Source organism: Carassius auratus, unplaced genomic scaffold (assembly GCF_003368295.1).
Source record: "Carassius auratus strain Wakin unplaced genomic scaffold, ASM336829v1 scaf_tig00217171, whole genome shotgun sequence".
Taxonomy (NCBI): domain Eukaryota; kingdom Metazoa; phylum Chordata; class Actinopteri; order Cypriniformes; family Cyprinidae; genus Carassius; species Carassius auratus.
Window position 1 is genome coordinate 58370 of NW_020528927.1, and position 16136 is coordinate 74505.

The following is a 16136-nucleotide window of genomic DNA, read 5'->3' on the forward strand; positions in this document are numbered from 1 at the left end:
TACAATTGGACCTGAATCATCTGAGTGGATTCCTCTGGGACAAATTCTCTTCGTCATAATCCATCAACTCATCAGCTCTTCTTTCCTTCGTACTTGATTAACTGAATATTATTCCTCGTGAAGTGGTAGGACTGAGACATTTCTTCTTATTTTTTCCACACATCACACAGGACTGAGATTTTTTTTTTTGTTGTTTACAAACTACATTTGGACTGAAACTTTTTTTTTTCTTTCTTTCCAAACTTGAAATCAGTTTCCTTGGGTTATAATTATATTGTTATCAAGCTCAATTTTTTTTTTTTTGGAGAGTGAATATAATCGAATTCTTGTCTGTGGCTTTGTTTTATATTTTCCACGTGATATTTCAGTTGTTCATTTAAATTGAGATTTTGGTTTAAAAGGAAAAAAAATACCCCAAAGCTCCTAGAACGAACTTAGAAAAGTGATATTTTCAATTAGCTCAGAAATCCCTGAAGTACCCCCCTGAGTTTTAGGGGGTTACACAAGTACTGATGTACCCATTCGCACATTCTGCATACTCCTTTATGCTGATGGAAGAATCATCCAATATGGTTGTAACTTTATACACCTCCCAGTCTGCCTGAGCAAAATAACCCTGGATTATACACTCAGTTTCCAAAAACCAGAGTCTGACTTGTTTAACAGTTGGGCTATTTGGCTTAAGGCCAAGTGTACATAGTGCGAGTTCTGACACTCGGGAGGTTGTGAGCCATTGTATGCTTTATGAGTCAGTTAAAAGGGGGGTGAAATGCTCGTTTTCACTCAATATCCTGTTAATCTTGAGTACCTATAGAGTAGTACTGCATCCTTCATAACTCCAAAAAGTCTTTAGTCTTATTATATTCATAAGAGAAAGATAGTCTGTACCGATTTTTCCCGGGAAAAACACGACCGACTGGAGGCGTGACGTGTGGGCGGAGCTAAAGAATCACGAGCGCCAGTAGGCTTTTGCGTTGAGAGCGTTTGGAAGCTTTGACATTACCCAGAGCCATTGAAAAACATATTTAACGGCTCTGACATTACCTTGAGGAAAAAACCATCATCCAAAATAAACCATGGCTAACAGTCAGATTCAGCCGTTTATTTATGATCCAGAATCAGATCCCGAGGCTGAAACTGAACGAGAGCAGCAGCAGCAACGACTCGCTCCGAGCGGGGCTCGAACCTGGGTCTCCGATGGGAGGCGGACGCACTAACAAGGAGGCAGAGATATTTTAAGCAGTTTTACTCACCGCCTGCAGTTCCAACACACGATCGTGACCCTTTTTCGTTGGGATTGCATCATCCTTAAGAAATAATGATACGCAAATCCGTCGTCAAACTGGGCCTTGTTTGTAAAACAAGCATCTTCGAAATGCAGGGAACAAACACTTGCACAACTCCGTTGATGCTCTGTAAAAATAAACTCCATCCACTGGTCCCTTAATGCTGTTTCTCTTTTGGTAATCTGTGCAGGGTTGTCTTGCCCTGGCAACCAAAAACACTCCTTTTGTGACATTTGTGACTAGTCAGGATGCTCTCTATAGTGCCTCTGTAAAAGGTGCATATGATGGGGGCCGGGGCTCTGGCACTTCTCAGTTTACAGAGGAAGTGAAGATGCTGTTGTGCTTTCTTGGGCAGTGCTACGGTGATGTCGGTCCAGGAGAGGTCCTCTGTGATGTGCACACCCAGGAACTTGGTGCTGCTCACTCTCTCCACAGTTGCACCTTTGATGGTCAGAGGAACATGTTGAGTGTGCACTCTCCTGAAGTCAACAACAATCTCCTTCATCTTCTCCCAGCTTGTGAATGAGCTGTTGAGGGATGATTGTGTTGAATGCTGAACTGTAGTCTATGAGCAGCATACTGACGTATTAATCCTTTTTTCTCTAGAAAAAATGTGAGTGCTGAGTGGATGGCAATGGCATCATCAGTCGAGCGGTTGGACCGATATGCAAACTGGAAGGGGTCCTGGGAAAGGGGCGGGTAGACATGATATGGTGCATGACTAGCCGTTCAAAGCACTTCATGAAAATAGAAGTAAGTGCAACTGGACTTTAGTCATTGAAGCAGGATGGAGACAGCAGGACTGGAGTGTAGGGCTGGGTATCGATTCAGATGTTCCAGATCGATTCAATTTCGATTCACAAGATCTCAAATCGATTCAATTTCGATTTGATTTTCTATTAGAGCTGTAATCGGGCCTTAAAAGTTAAGCCCGACAGATTTCGGCCCGAGTCCGACAAGTAGATTGACAGCTTTTTAAAAGCCCGAACCCATTTACAGCCCGACATTATTTAAATGTAAGCACGCACAACAGCTTTTTTGCCTTTTGTCAGGAATGAGTCATATATACATGTTTTAACATTATTTATACAAGACTAACGTAATAGGTCACTTGGAAGTTTGAACAAATAAATAAAATCAGTCCTCTGTAACATCGTAACATCTCAGCACTCTATAAATAGCCCTAGGTATAGGCTCATTTAGTATATAAATAGGCCGACGTACCAATAAAACAAGTCTTTCTTAAAATAATTAAGATCAATTCTAAATTAAGATGCGTATTTGGCAATAACTAAATGAATTAAGATAAAAGCTCGGCTGGATTTGCTTCGCCATAGCAGCTGACATAAAGAATGCCAACATTAGCTTATATAGCCTACTCTGTCTACATTATGCATTTAAGACTCAAATAATATTTAGTTATTATTTGAAAAACATTTACTCACCAAGATTAGGCTAGGTCTACATGTTTTTGTGGAGGAAAATGATTGAATCCACTGTAGATGTCTTTGCTTTAGATGCTGGTGCTACCAAAATGTAATCATCAGAGGCAAGCCTAATCAGCATACATTTTCGCATCTTTCTCATGCTAATCGAAACACATTACTTGACCGCTCAGTTACCACACAAGCCCGAGCCCGGCCTGATTGGTTCGATTGGCCATGGGCTTCTTCACACTGCCTGAACATGTGCAATTGTGCTTTTGAAGAGTACTGACCACGTGCACCTGTCCGCGCGGTCGTCTGCTCAGAGCCTCGGTACACACTCTCCGATGGCGATGTTTACATCATGCCTGCCTAGCGGTCCATAGCGGACTCGGGGTGGCAGAAAGTATAAGAGGCTTTAAGATGCAGTTCTTTAAGACGCGAACGGGAGCATGACCTGACGCACGATATTGCAGAAAATGTGCGTTCACAAATGTTGATCCAAATATGGAAAACACTTTCGAATTTAATATGAGGTTCTCTCCAGAGATGTTTTGCCATATTTCTTCAATTAAGGATGATTGCTGCATAGTATATGGTGTTTCCATTTGCTTTAACTTCTTCAAGTGAGTTGCAATAGTTGGGGAGATTGTGCTGTGACAGATCCAAGCTGGGGGATTTTATAATTGTTTGTATGTTTGACTGTTTCATCATCAATACACTTGTAGGTGATGTAGGTGGTGACAGTCTCGGTGTACTCTTGGAGATATGTGGTGTTATTGTATGTGGCAGCCTGCTTAAACATATTGCAGTTAGTGCTGTCAAAACAGTCTTGAAGAGCCTCTGATGACCCTTCCGGACACACTTGTATTTGTTTTGAACTGGTTTGGTGACTTTAACGAGCGGTCTGTATGCAGGAATTAGCATGACAATGATATGGTCTGAGGCACCAAGGTGGGGGAGAGCCTTGTAAGTTCCTCTCTGTGTGGAGTAAGCGTGTGGAGTGTTGTTACACCATGTTGTAAAGTCAATGTGTGGGTGTATTTTGGGGAGATCATGGTCGTGGTTTAAATCCCCAACTAAGATGAGAAAAGCATCAGGGTGGGTTGTCTGCTGCTCACTGATGTGCTGGTACAGTTAATTTAGTGCCTTGATCCTGTTCTTGGAGCTGGGAGAGATGTTAAAAAAAAAAAAAGGAAGAAAGTAAAGCAATTTGGGGTGCTCCGATCACGATCGGCCGATCGTTATGCGCATCTCGTCAGTAAAGCCGGTTCTCTAATCAGCGGTTAATTCCATCAGGTGCGTGATTTCACATAAAGCAGCTGTTACTACACAGAGCCGTTGTTAACTGAGAAGATGCGCCAAAAAACGCTGAAAATGAAGTGGATTTGCGCATCTTCTCTAGATGCGCATAACGATCGGCCGATCGTGATCGGAGCACCCCAAATTGCTTTACTTTCTTCCTTTTTTTTTTTTTCTCGTATTCGTAGATCCGTCTATCTTCCGCCAAAATAATAAATGCGCAAAAATTAAAGAGCTCTGGAATGTTTAGTCGTGCCTCTGTGAAGTTCTGAAGGCATTGCTCCTGGCAACCGATAGCGTATCCTGCCATAATGGCCGACCGGCTCAGACCCCGCCCAAATCAACCCAAATCGGCACGTGACTTCACTCTCAATAGCTAGTACGATGGTGGGTGTGGGTTAGCCATTAGCCTAGCCCAGATACCTCCCAACGTACCCCTCTTCTGCTTCTCAGCGCCTCCGCTGTGGGTGAGATGCAGTACTGTGGGTCGGTAATGATGTAGGCATCCGGAGCAGACTGAGATCCAACAGCTCTTTCGCATGCATGGAGTTTAACTATAAAAATGTAGAAAAATGCAGAAACTCACGACTGTATAAGCGCTTAAAGCAATTTTGTCTAAGAAAAATTCCAGCTAAAATTGTGCTTGTAAAGATATATATAAATATAAGGGCTGCACGATATTGGGAAAAATGACATTGCGATATTTTATTTTTCTGCGATATGAAATACATTTTTTTCTTACAAAAAAAAATGCGGTGAGCACACTTACATTCTCATTTTAAATGATTTAAACATCGACACCATCGTGTCAATTGATTTAAATGCATGAGGGAGAGAGCGCAGACAGCCCTCGCGTTTGAAGATGGGGAGCGTGTGGCCGGGGCTTGCCCTCTCTCTCCCGCGCGCTCTCTCTCTTTCGCTCTCTCTCTCCCGCGCTCTCTCTCCCTCGCGTGCACGCGCTCTCTCTCAGTTTGAACAAACAAAAAGATGTAAAAGAGCCCAATTCAGTACTCGCGGTGTTCTGGTGTTCGGGGCTCACGCAGAGAAAGGTGTCTCACTTGAACATCAAATTTCTTATTTTTGCTCTTGTGCCGACAAATACATACAAAATATGTCAAAAAATCCACCTTGGAAATTATGCTTGAAAAAACTGTCAGTTATTTCTTAAGTGAAAGTAAACAGTTGAGGGAAAAAATGGGATGTGTATTATATTGGATGCGTTCATCGTCTCTTAAAGTGACCGCGCCTAAATTAGCTACTGGCTGCTGTAATGTTAATCCAAGAAAATGAAAATGAAAATCACTCACTGCTCTTGGCTGAATTACTTTGTAGTTTTAACAGTCAAACCAAAAATTATTCAGACACCAGATTTAATTTTTTTATATATATAGCAAAACTTTAATAATGTGAGAAATGTTGAAGGTGTCTGAATGTAGGTTGGATAGTCTTCAATGTAAAAATGAAATATACAGTGCTATTTTTAATTTAATTATTTGGTTTCCGTACCTTGTCACCTGCAAAACTGAAAAAAACGTAAACATTGGTGTGAAACAGGCGCAAGGTTGTTTGCACCTTGTGCAATGTGGAATTAGTTTACAGCTTTTTCAACCACTTTGTGATGCATTTTGAAAACAAGGAGATGAGCCCCTTTTCTAATGCACCACCTAGTTTGTCAATTTTATTTGGGTAGCACACATATTCTGAATGTCTTCGGCAGAATTCGAATGAGCCATTTTAATCTAGATTAATTTCAATATCACAGTGAGATGAATCTAGATTAAAAAATTAATCTATGCCCACCTCTAATATATACATGCAGAGGAAAGTTGTACTGTTTTTAGTGCAGCAGGGAGACAATGTCAAATGAGACAATGTCAAGCTGTTCTGGTTGCGCCAGTCAATGTCAGTTGTTGTCATTACTATCCACTAATATACTATCTACAGTGTTGCCAAGTCCATGATTTTCCCATGAAATTGGGCTAAATTATCCTTGTTGCCGCAGGCAGTTTTTCATGTCCACATCGTGGTTTGATGCCACCCAAATAATGTGCATTTTAGCCCCTCAAAACGCAGATAGTTTTGATTAGTTTTGAGTAGCAACTGGGTGGGTTTTGTTGTGAACACCTGCCATCTCTTTCCGTTAAGCAGGTAAAGTTATTATTACGAACATAGATGACTCATAGAAAATACATTGGTATCATAAAGAAAAAATAATGACTTTACTGGAGATCCACAATTATTGATATCTCGCTCACAGGTCTTGTGCGTCTGTATGTAGGTGATGTAAAAAAGAAAAGCAGGCTTTTGGACCAAAGCACTGAGGCAAGGGAGGGGGAGACTAAAAATCTTTCTAAACTTAAAATGCATTTTGCCCAATTTGTGTTGTCTTATAAAATGTTTACAATATACAGCATGGTTTTTTTATAGGGCTGTGCAAAAATAGAATGCAGTAAAGGCACTTCTGTGATTATAAGTATATTTCCAGCATGTGTGTTCAGATCAGGGTTGCCAGGTTTTCAAAACAAATCCTGCCCAGTTGCTTCTCAAAACTAGTCCAAAACTAGCCCAATCGCGTTTCTAGGAGGTTCCCCAATAAAAATTGCATCCGGAGGTTAAAATACACCTTTTTTTGCAGGGTTGCCTTGGTAAAATTCACATTTTAGGGGCTAAACATCACATTATTGGTATTGGGGTCACTTCAACCCGAGGACATGAAAAACAACTGCGGACTTGCCAACACTGGTTCAGGTTGGGCTGCATTTACTACACAGAGCTATAGTCCACTGAAAAAGCTACACAAAATCACTTTCAAAATCGACAAAGAATCGCCTGCAATTTTCAAATAGATTTTGTGTTGATTTTCAGTGAACTATGGCTCTGTGTAGTAAAGGCCAACCAGTGTTGCCAAATCTGAGGTTGTTTTTAAATGTGATCCCTCACCACTAAAACAACAGATGCCTCCATACTTTTTGTAGTTTAAGGGCTCCCTCCACAACTGCAGTTTTGCACATCCCTGTGGATTAGTCAGTGTATCTGATTCTGATTTATCCAATTATGCTAGATCTGTGCTATGATTGGTCAACCGACAAGTCTGAAGAGGACTGCCATCTTTACCTGAAGGATATATAGTTCAGGTCTGGGGAAGTCTTATTACAGTGCAGTTTCTGTACTAGCTAGAGCAAAACTTTCTATTTTTGTATCTTTCTTAAAGTGAGTAAACCTTAGCCACTGAATTTGTAGCATCTATTATACAAAATCTTGCATATTTTATATATATATATATAAGGTGCATGCTAAACTATAAAAGTGCTTTTAGAGCTTAATGTGTTTATGTATATGTTTCTGTGTGTGTATAAAACAGTGCGCAATTATTTGACATTATAATTTAGTCTTAATATATATTCTCAGAGTCTGTAGTTGTAATTTGTTTTAGAAGAAAATGTAATGAAACCATGTTTAATAATATACTGCTTTTCTACCCAGAGAGGATGAACACAGGATCAGTGAGTGAACTCGCCATGAATCTTGCTTTGACTAAAAACAGCAATATTTCCATTCCATCTTATTTCTACATCAGTGGTTTTTCTGGTATACCTCACATGAGATACTATTATGTATTCTTGTTTTTTGTCTACATTATTTCTTTGGTTGGAAACTCCTGCCTCATGTTTGTCATTATTTTAGACCGAACTCTTCACACTCCTAAATATATTGCTGTCTTTAATTTATCACTGACCGACATTTGTGAGAGTACGGCTGTGATCCCTCAACTACTGGATATGTTTTTGTTTGGGAATCAGTTGATCCCGTACGTTTTGTGCTTGATTAACATGTTCTCTGTCTTTGTGTCTACTTCAACACAGTCCTTTACTCTTGCTGTTCTGTCTTTTGACAGATTAGTGGCTATTTGTTTGCCACTGAGGTATCATATGATTGTAACTCACAGATCAATGCTTGTTATACTTGGAGTTACTTGGGCTGTGGCACTGCTTATGGTAATTGCTTCTACAATTTTCATCAGCAGACTTTCTTTCTGTAGAGTGATTGTCATCATAAATAGTTTCTACTGTGATCATGGGCCTATATATCGTTCTGCATGTAGCAATAATTTCCCAAGCTATGTGATAGCTGGTTTGTACCCAGTACTAATTCTTGGCTTTCCAGTAATTTTTATCATCTTTTCATATGCATGCATAGCTGTGACATTGTTTAGAATCACTACCCCACAAGACCGTCAAAAAGCCATGAAGACATGTATTGCTCATTTAATAGTAGTGACCACATTTTATGTGCCCATCACTTTTACATATGTTCTTAACACAGTTATAAACACTAATACAAGGATCATTAATCTCTCTTTGACCTCTGCCCTTCCTCCAATGCTTAACCCTATAATCTACACATTAAAGACAGAGGAGTTCAAGGTCTCTTTGAAAAGGCTTCTTAAACGGAGAATCATATTCCCATCTCCAAAATGAACACTATTCCCAAATTTTAAAAACATGGTTAGACATACACTGTTGTTATCTGTATTGACTTATTATTTTTGTTAAATAATATATGCTTCAATGTTACGCATTTCTAAACATGATTTAACAATACAAGTTCTGTAAAAGCCAGACAACGGGTACCATGACTCCATAAACCCACAACAAATGCTAACACTAACAAACTACTGTAATCCATTAAATACTAATTAAAAATATAATTTTCATTGTTATTAAAATAATAGTGTGTAATAATGTTAGTGTGTAATTCTTTTGGTCCTTACTTAAAGGAGCATTGCGTAGGTTCTGAGATTTCTAACTGTTAGAAGAACTGCAGCCAGTCTCATGCTCGTTCTCAGTGCGCACGCTCGTACGAGCACGACCACATCAACCAGGGTTGCCGCAGCAACCACTGACGCCGGTCGCTCTCTCTTTTTGCCACACTAGATATGTTTTTTTTTTTTACTTACAAGGAGTGTCCGTGGGTGTCTGAATTGTGCTGCTGGAGGCTGGTCGTTTCTTTCCATCCACAGAGTCCATCTGAAAACACTATTGCCGCTGCTTACTATAATGGCTGGCGTGCCGTACGGTTGTAAGCCCAAGTAGACGAGAACGCCCATGACGTCACATTTTGTGAATTTTCACGCCAATTCGGGCCCGACTCCTCCACACACAATTGAGCCTACAGGCTGATAGAGGCATCCGTGGTGGACAGTCGAGGTGTCATCCTTTTTTTTTTACATCATGGTTGGCTCATACATGTACTAATGAAAACTCTCTTAAAGATCTTTTTAAGTAAAAACCTCCACATAGCTCCTTTAAAATGAATCACTGCTCCTTTCCATCTGACCTCTATAGGGAAGTATTAAAAGGGGTGCTCATGGGCCATCCATCAAAAAGAACCAAAACCAGAGAGAATTACATTTTGCTTTTGTTTAACTAGTCATAGTTATTAAATTGATTTACTTATTTACTTTTAAGCAGTAATTGCAAATAATTTAAAATAAATACATAGTATAGATGAAAATGAACACAGAGTGTCTAAAAGTAATAGCTCTACACAAAATAATAATAAATATATCTATTTAATGACCTAAATATATATATATATATATATATTACATTGAACATTCAAGAAAGCCTTTCATTGTCAGGTGCATACCAAGTTTTTAACAATAAACAAAAAAATATACACCTTATTTTGCAATTCACGTTTTTGGGAAACACATAGTGATGTAATGTGCAGGCCAAACAAATGTTTGTAACTTTTCTTGTAGAGCATGCTCTTAAAGGTCACGTTTTTTGTGTTTTTTGAAGCTTTGATTGTGTTTACAGTGTGCAATATAACATGTTCATGTTCAGTGTTGGGTATAGTTACTTTGGAAAGTAGTTAGTTAGGTTACAACGTTACCATCAATTAAAAGTAATCAGTTATGATACAGCGTTACCTATTCATAAAAGTAACGCGTTAGAGTACTCATGCGTTACCAAAAATTAAAAGCCGTTTGCAGCGGCTCACACACGACAGACATAGCCCCTGGCCCCTTTAAATGCACCTAGAAGTCGTGACTCCCGACAATGAATAACGTCAGTCATCCGACTAAATTAACACTGCAGGATAACAATAACAGGAAAGACAGTCAGCAATCGGCTATTCCACATGGCGTTTTATTTATTTATTATCACAGAACATATTATTAATCAAAATTCGCACCTAAGGTTACCCAGCCCGGGTAGCCTAGGCTACTGTATATTATGAGCACCACAAGATAACTCCTGATTTTTCTTTAACTTTAAATAATGCAGTTATCAAAGTACAAGTATGCTTACTTGTAAACACAACCTTAAACATGCTTGCAGATTTAAATCCATTTAGAAATGATGAACAACCAGCCAGCCAATGATCTAACAGAAATTAACAGCTGCCTGTCAAACAAAAATGATAACAAACCGAATTAAATCCTTCACTGCCACACAGGCAAATGACAAATCGCTTAATAGCCGAACTAATTATTATTAAAGTGTCACTCACAGTCACAAGCCTAAATTCGCTTTAACACAGTCCTCTTACATTTACTCTTCAAAGTAGTGACTAAAACGTAACGTTAAATTTGAGGTAGAATTTTTGGCGGTCGACAGAAACTTTTCACCAAAGCAGAGTGTGCATTTTACCGTTATGTTCTTTTCTTTTTCGTTGACAAATTGAAAATAATGTGCGTACTTCCATAAACCAAACGCTGTCCTCTCTGCTATCTTGCCGGGAGTTCGGAAAAAAACAAAACCCACACACACACAGGGTCAGGCGCAGGGCACAGACGCATCACAGCCATTGACTTTACGATCACAGAGCTTCGGCTCCACTGATACATCCGCAGGTGGCACAATAGACATAGGCCTACTGTCTGAAAAAAAGCAGGCTGCAGTCGGGATTTTCCTTTCCTTAAAATAACGGATTACTTTTTTAAAAAAATAACGAAGTTACTGATTACTTACGCACGAAACTAACGCGTTAAGTTACACATTTTAGGAAAAAAGTAATTAGAGTACTCTAACGCGTTACTTTGTAACGCGTTACCCACAACACTGTTCATGTTTCGCTTGTAAAAAAAAAAAAAACATCATTTTTAACACAATTCACCTATCTGTATAACGTTGTTTTCACTGTGTTATAAAAACGGGCTGATGTCTTCCTTGTTCTATAAGTCCCTCCTTCAGAAATGCGTAACAAGTTCTGATTGTGCCACCAGTTGTGGTCCATAAACAACGCCTTCTCCAGACAAAGAGGGAACTTCTCCATCTTTCAAGAATAATCTTTGTGCGAATCCAGCATTAAACTGATTGAGATTGAGGAAGCTGTCCTCAGCAAAATGTGCTGCACATAATTTTACATGTGGATTATAATTTTCGGGAACAGAGTTAAACATAAATTGTAACCATTGATCTCTAAGTACAGCGTCCCTGGGAAGCCCAAACAAAGATGATTGGACTCTGAGATGACAAAATAACAGCATTTCAACGACATGGTGTCAAACACAAAGGCAGCTCTTCCTCTTCTCCGTTGGAGTGCAACAAGACCACGCCCCCTTTTTTGCGTATTCATGTGGGCGGAGGTTAGTCCAAAAACGGTTCTAGTGACGTCATTACTGCAGGAAGTAGAGGGATGTAATCCAAACTGGTCGTTCGATGTAGATGAATTCTGTTAAATAAAATATCTCGCTTGGCATTGAACTTTGAGCTTTAGAATTTTACTGATATTTTTTATACTCTTAACAACAACATTACACACTAACTAAAGTTTGAAACATGGGATCACGAAGAACGGGACCTTTAAGAGCTACGATCCATGTTCCGGGAAAACATGGCAAAGGCAAGTTTTTTTAGCTGATCTGTTTTTGCGTGTGTATAAAAGGGCTTTCTTTTGTATGTTCTTTCACATGGCCGTGGCCTCCATCCTCACTATTGGTGCATTTGTCTGTTCACATCTCTGTTCATTTACAAGAGCCATCTGATAATGAAGTGAATGATTATTAGTGTTGGATTAATGCCCTTTAGCTATTAAACAACAATGAAAGGTAAAATCTCTAGGAACAATAAAATAATATGAAGAGGGGGTCACAAAACAAACCAGGACACTGTGATTTCTTCTGCTGGCTCGGATTGCCAAAACAAGCTTTTGGGATGTTTAGAACGCAGAGATCAAGGGAACATTTCAAGTGCTAATATTAGCAGTGTTTCAAAACTCTATTTTAAAAATATCATTCTGTAAAGGATAATATTTCTTTTAAGAATTTTGAGACAACTTAGCATAGTCGTTATGTAGCAACTAATAGGCTTCAGTTTCTCCCCTCTTTTGATTAGTACCGGTGCCTGCTCTGTTAGGTGATTGGTCAGTAGACAGGTCCATTGAGGCTTGGAGTTTGTAGTAATCGATCAACTGAGGGATATACAGTTCAATATATAACAGGTCAGGGAAAGTCTTTTTACAGTGCTGTCTGTTTTATACATCAGATCCACTCTTCACTTTTCTGTGAGTAAAAGTATTTAATGATGCACAATAACCTTAATGATTACATAAATGTATTATAATTGCTTTATATAAAACTCATTAGAACATTTTATTTCTCTGCCAACATATATTTCTTGTCTTAAATAAAATAAATAAATACTTATTTTCTGCCTAGACAGGATGAATGGAGGATCAGTGAATGAACTTACCATGAATCTTGATTTCACTGAAAACAGGAATATTTCTATTCCATCTTACTTCTACATCACTGGTTTGTCTGGTATACCTCACATGAGATACTATTACATTTTTCTGTTTTTTGTCTATTTTATCTCTTTGCTTGGAAACTCCTGCCTCATGTTTGTTATCATTATGGATCGAAATCTTCACACTCCTAAATATATCTCGGTCTTTAATTTATCGCTGACAGACATTTGTGAGAGTACGGCTGTGATCCCTCAGCTACTGGATACATTTTTGTTTGGGAATCAGTTGATACCATATGGATTGTGCTTGTCCAATATGTTCTCCAATATGTTATTTTTTACAGAGCAGTCACTAACTCTGACTGTTCTTTCTTTTGACAGATTAGTTGCTATTTCATTACCACTGAGGTATCATATGATTGTGACCCATGGATCAATGCTTGTTATAATTGGTGCTTCATGGACAATAGCAATGTTACTAACAATGATTGGAGCAATTTTTATGAGCAGACTTTCTTTCTGCAAATTTATAGTCACTGTTAACAGTTTCTACTGTGATCATGGGCCTATATATCGTTCTGCTTGTAACAATAATTTCCCGAGTTCTGTGATAGCCAGTTTGTTCCCAGCGATCATCCTTGGGTTTCCAGTATTTTTTATTATCTTTTCATATACATGCATAGCTGTGACATTGTTCAAAATCACAACTCCACAAGACCGTCATAGGGCCACAAAGACATGTACTGCTCATTTAATATTAGTGGCTATATTTTATGTGCCCATCACCTTTACATATGCTCTATCATCATTTATAAATGCTAACACAAGGATTTTTAATCTCTCTCTGACCACTGTGCTTCCTCCAATGCTTAACCCTATAATCTACACATTCATGACAGAGGAGTTCATGGTGTCTGTGAAAAGACTTCTGAAAAGACAAATCACATTTAAATAATAGCTCCCCACCCCCAAGTTAAATAACTTTATTTTCAGTGTTCTTTTGTTACTATATCTTCATGATGTTTAGAATAATAGTTTTTTATGTTATATGCTTCGAAGTGCAAAAAGTTGTCATATAAATACATAACAGAATAAGTGTGGTGAAAGTCAGTATTTTATTATACTTTACAACATCAACATCCCATATTAAAGTGTGTTATTTCATTAGTAAAGTACATCTTATATCTTTTTCATGTGAGTTTTAAAAAAATATGGATGTTTGACATTTTGTGGGTAGTTCTTGTTTCAGAACATATTTGCAAACATAAGACTCTGGACAAGATTTAAAATGCTAGAGTTATTTTTATTATTTAATGGGTCCCATTAAAAACAATGAAGATGTGGCTTGGAACAACTTTTTTTCCCTTAAACCGTATTGTCTGTGGTAAGTTTTTTTTTATTTTTTTATTTATTTATTTTTTGTCCCCCAGAACCCTCTTTTCACAGCTGAATTATTTTATATTCCCGACACATAAGGCTAGGATGGGCAGTGTTCTTCATGATCATTTTAGTTACACTATTTGAAAATCTCTTCATACCCTGAAAGCCCTAGGCGAGATTTTAGATTTCTGCACCCTGCCACACAACACAACACACAACACAAATACTGATAAGTATTGGCATAAGTAGTAAATAAATTTTAATGATAAATAAATGGAGATGTTGAATTGCCTTGTAGGTATTTTATGAGTGAATCTGTTAAAATTGCCTATTGACGAGACCAGACATGAGCTACTCTTACAACTATGCCTACAGTGACAAGTAATTATTTCAACAAATAGAAATATGAACAATATGAAATGCCTAAAATAGACTAACAGAAATCAAAGGCAACATTTTGTAATTTAATTGTAGATGTTAGCCAGCTAGCTTGAAGTTGCTAGTTTGTCTAATTAGCATACCCATAACTTTCATTTCTATTTTGTTCATACCATGGAAAAAAGACATACTTAAACCTAATTATTTCAAGATGATTCAATATACGTAAATATGTCTGATAACTGGTAGAATAATGTAATTTTGGCAGTTTTAGAGAAGGTAGAGTATAAACCATGTGTTTCGTCTATTTTCTGTTAATGATTTTACTAAAATGACTGTACGCTATGTTATTATAGGTTTAATATTTTCACAATTGCTGCCGGAAGGAACATGGAACCGTGGAATACATGCATTGATTTTTCTGATATTCCACATGCAAAATACTACTGTGTTCTTGTCTTTAGTGTATGTTGTGACTGTTTTGGGGAATTCATTTATCATGTGTATCATGTATTTGGCCCGCAGACTTCACACAGCCAAATACATTGCTGTTTTTCATCTGGCTCTTTCTGATCTGTGTGAAAGCTCAGCTTTGATTCCAAAAATCATTGACATGTTTTTATTTGATAAACAAGACATTTCATATGAAACATGTTTAACAAATATGTTTTTTGTATATCATTTTATGAATCTGCAGTCTTTGACACTACTCGCTTTGGCTTATGACAGACTGGTTGCTATTTGTTTTCCTCTACGGTATCATGCCATTGTAACCAAACCAGCCATGTTTCTGATCGTAGGGGTGATGTGGATTGTGTCTGCGACAATTTTTTCTTTACTTGTAGGTTCAGTAAATAGAATATCTTTTTGTAGGTCTAATGTACTTAATAGTTATTTTTGTGATTTATGCCCCTATCTGTGCACTAGCTTGTAATGATATTTCCATAAATATTTTGATGGGTCATATTTCCTTTGGTCTCCTGATTTGCACACCACTCATACTGATCATTATTTCATATTTCTGCATTGCTCTGGCTCTGCTTAAGATTGCTCACGGTGCTGACCGAATCAAGGCCATAAAAACCTGCACCTCGCATCTCATATTGGTGGCAATTTTTTATCTCCCAGTTTTGTGCAATGTCCTTGCATCTGTAACAACACCTTTGCATCCAAACGCCCAGATAATTAACAATTCTCTGACTCAGACAATACCACCAATGCTGAATCCCATCATATACACTCTAAAGACAGAAGAGGTCATGCAGTCCATAAAAGAACTGTACAAACACAGCAAAGTGAATACAACTGAAGAAAGAAAAATGAAATGCAGTAGGATAAAATAAATTAAATACAGGTTTAATCTCATACCTTCTGATCAGTGTGTGAAACAGCAGGAGGTGGATTTTGCCTTGCACAATATTGGTGTTGACTTTCATTACATGCCTGAAAGAAACTCTTTGACTACAGATATATAGTTATTTGTTTCATCAGCTGTGATCATTCAACAAATATCTTATTTAACAGAGTTGATTGATGAAATACTGTATGTAGATGTTGTAACAGCAATGGTGTTATAAATTGAGAAAAAATATTTAAAAATTAAGTGAAGTTTCTGTAATTGCTTCTTTTATTCAAAACAATACAAATAAGTTAAGTCAAGGCTGTAA

The 16136-nt window shown here is 37.9% G+C and overlaps 2 protein-coding genes and 1 pseudogene across 2 annotated transcripts; all 3 read left to right on the top strand.

Annotated features, from left to right (window-relative positions):
• The first annotated feature begins 7530 nt into the window (after positions 1 to 7530).
• LOC113100097 (olfactory receptor 13C2-like) lies at positions 7531 to 8490 on the top strand. Its single transcript, XM_026264969.1, has one exon. It carries the CDS (start codon positions 7531 to 7533, stop codon positions 8488 to 8490), a length of 960 nt encoding a protein of 319 aa, XP_026120754.1.
• A 4225-nt stretch (positions 8491 to 12715) lies between these two features.
• LOC113100106 (olfactory receptor 13C2-like) lies at positions 12716 to 13674 on the top strand. Its single transcript, XM_026264975.1, has one exon. The coding sequence runs from the start codon at positions 12716 to 12718 to the stop codon at positions 13664 to 13666; it is 951 nt and encodes a 316-aa protein (XP_026120760.1). The 3' UTR covers positions 13667 to 13674.
• Positions 13675 to 14859: 1185 nt separating this feature from the next.
• Positions 14860 to 15767, top strand: LOC113100098 (olfactory receptor 1C1-like; annotated as a pseudogene).
• The last annotated feature ends 369 nt before the right edge of the window (positions 15768 to 16136 follow it).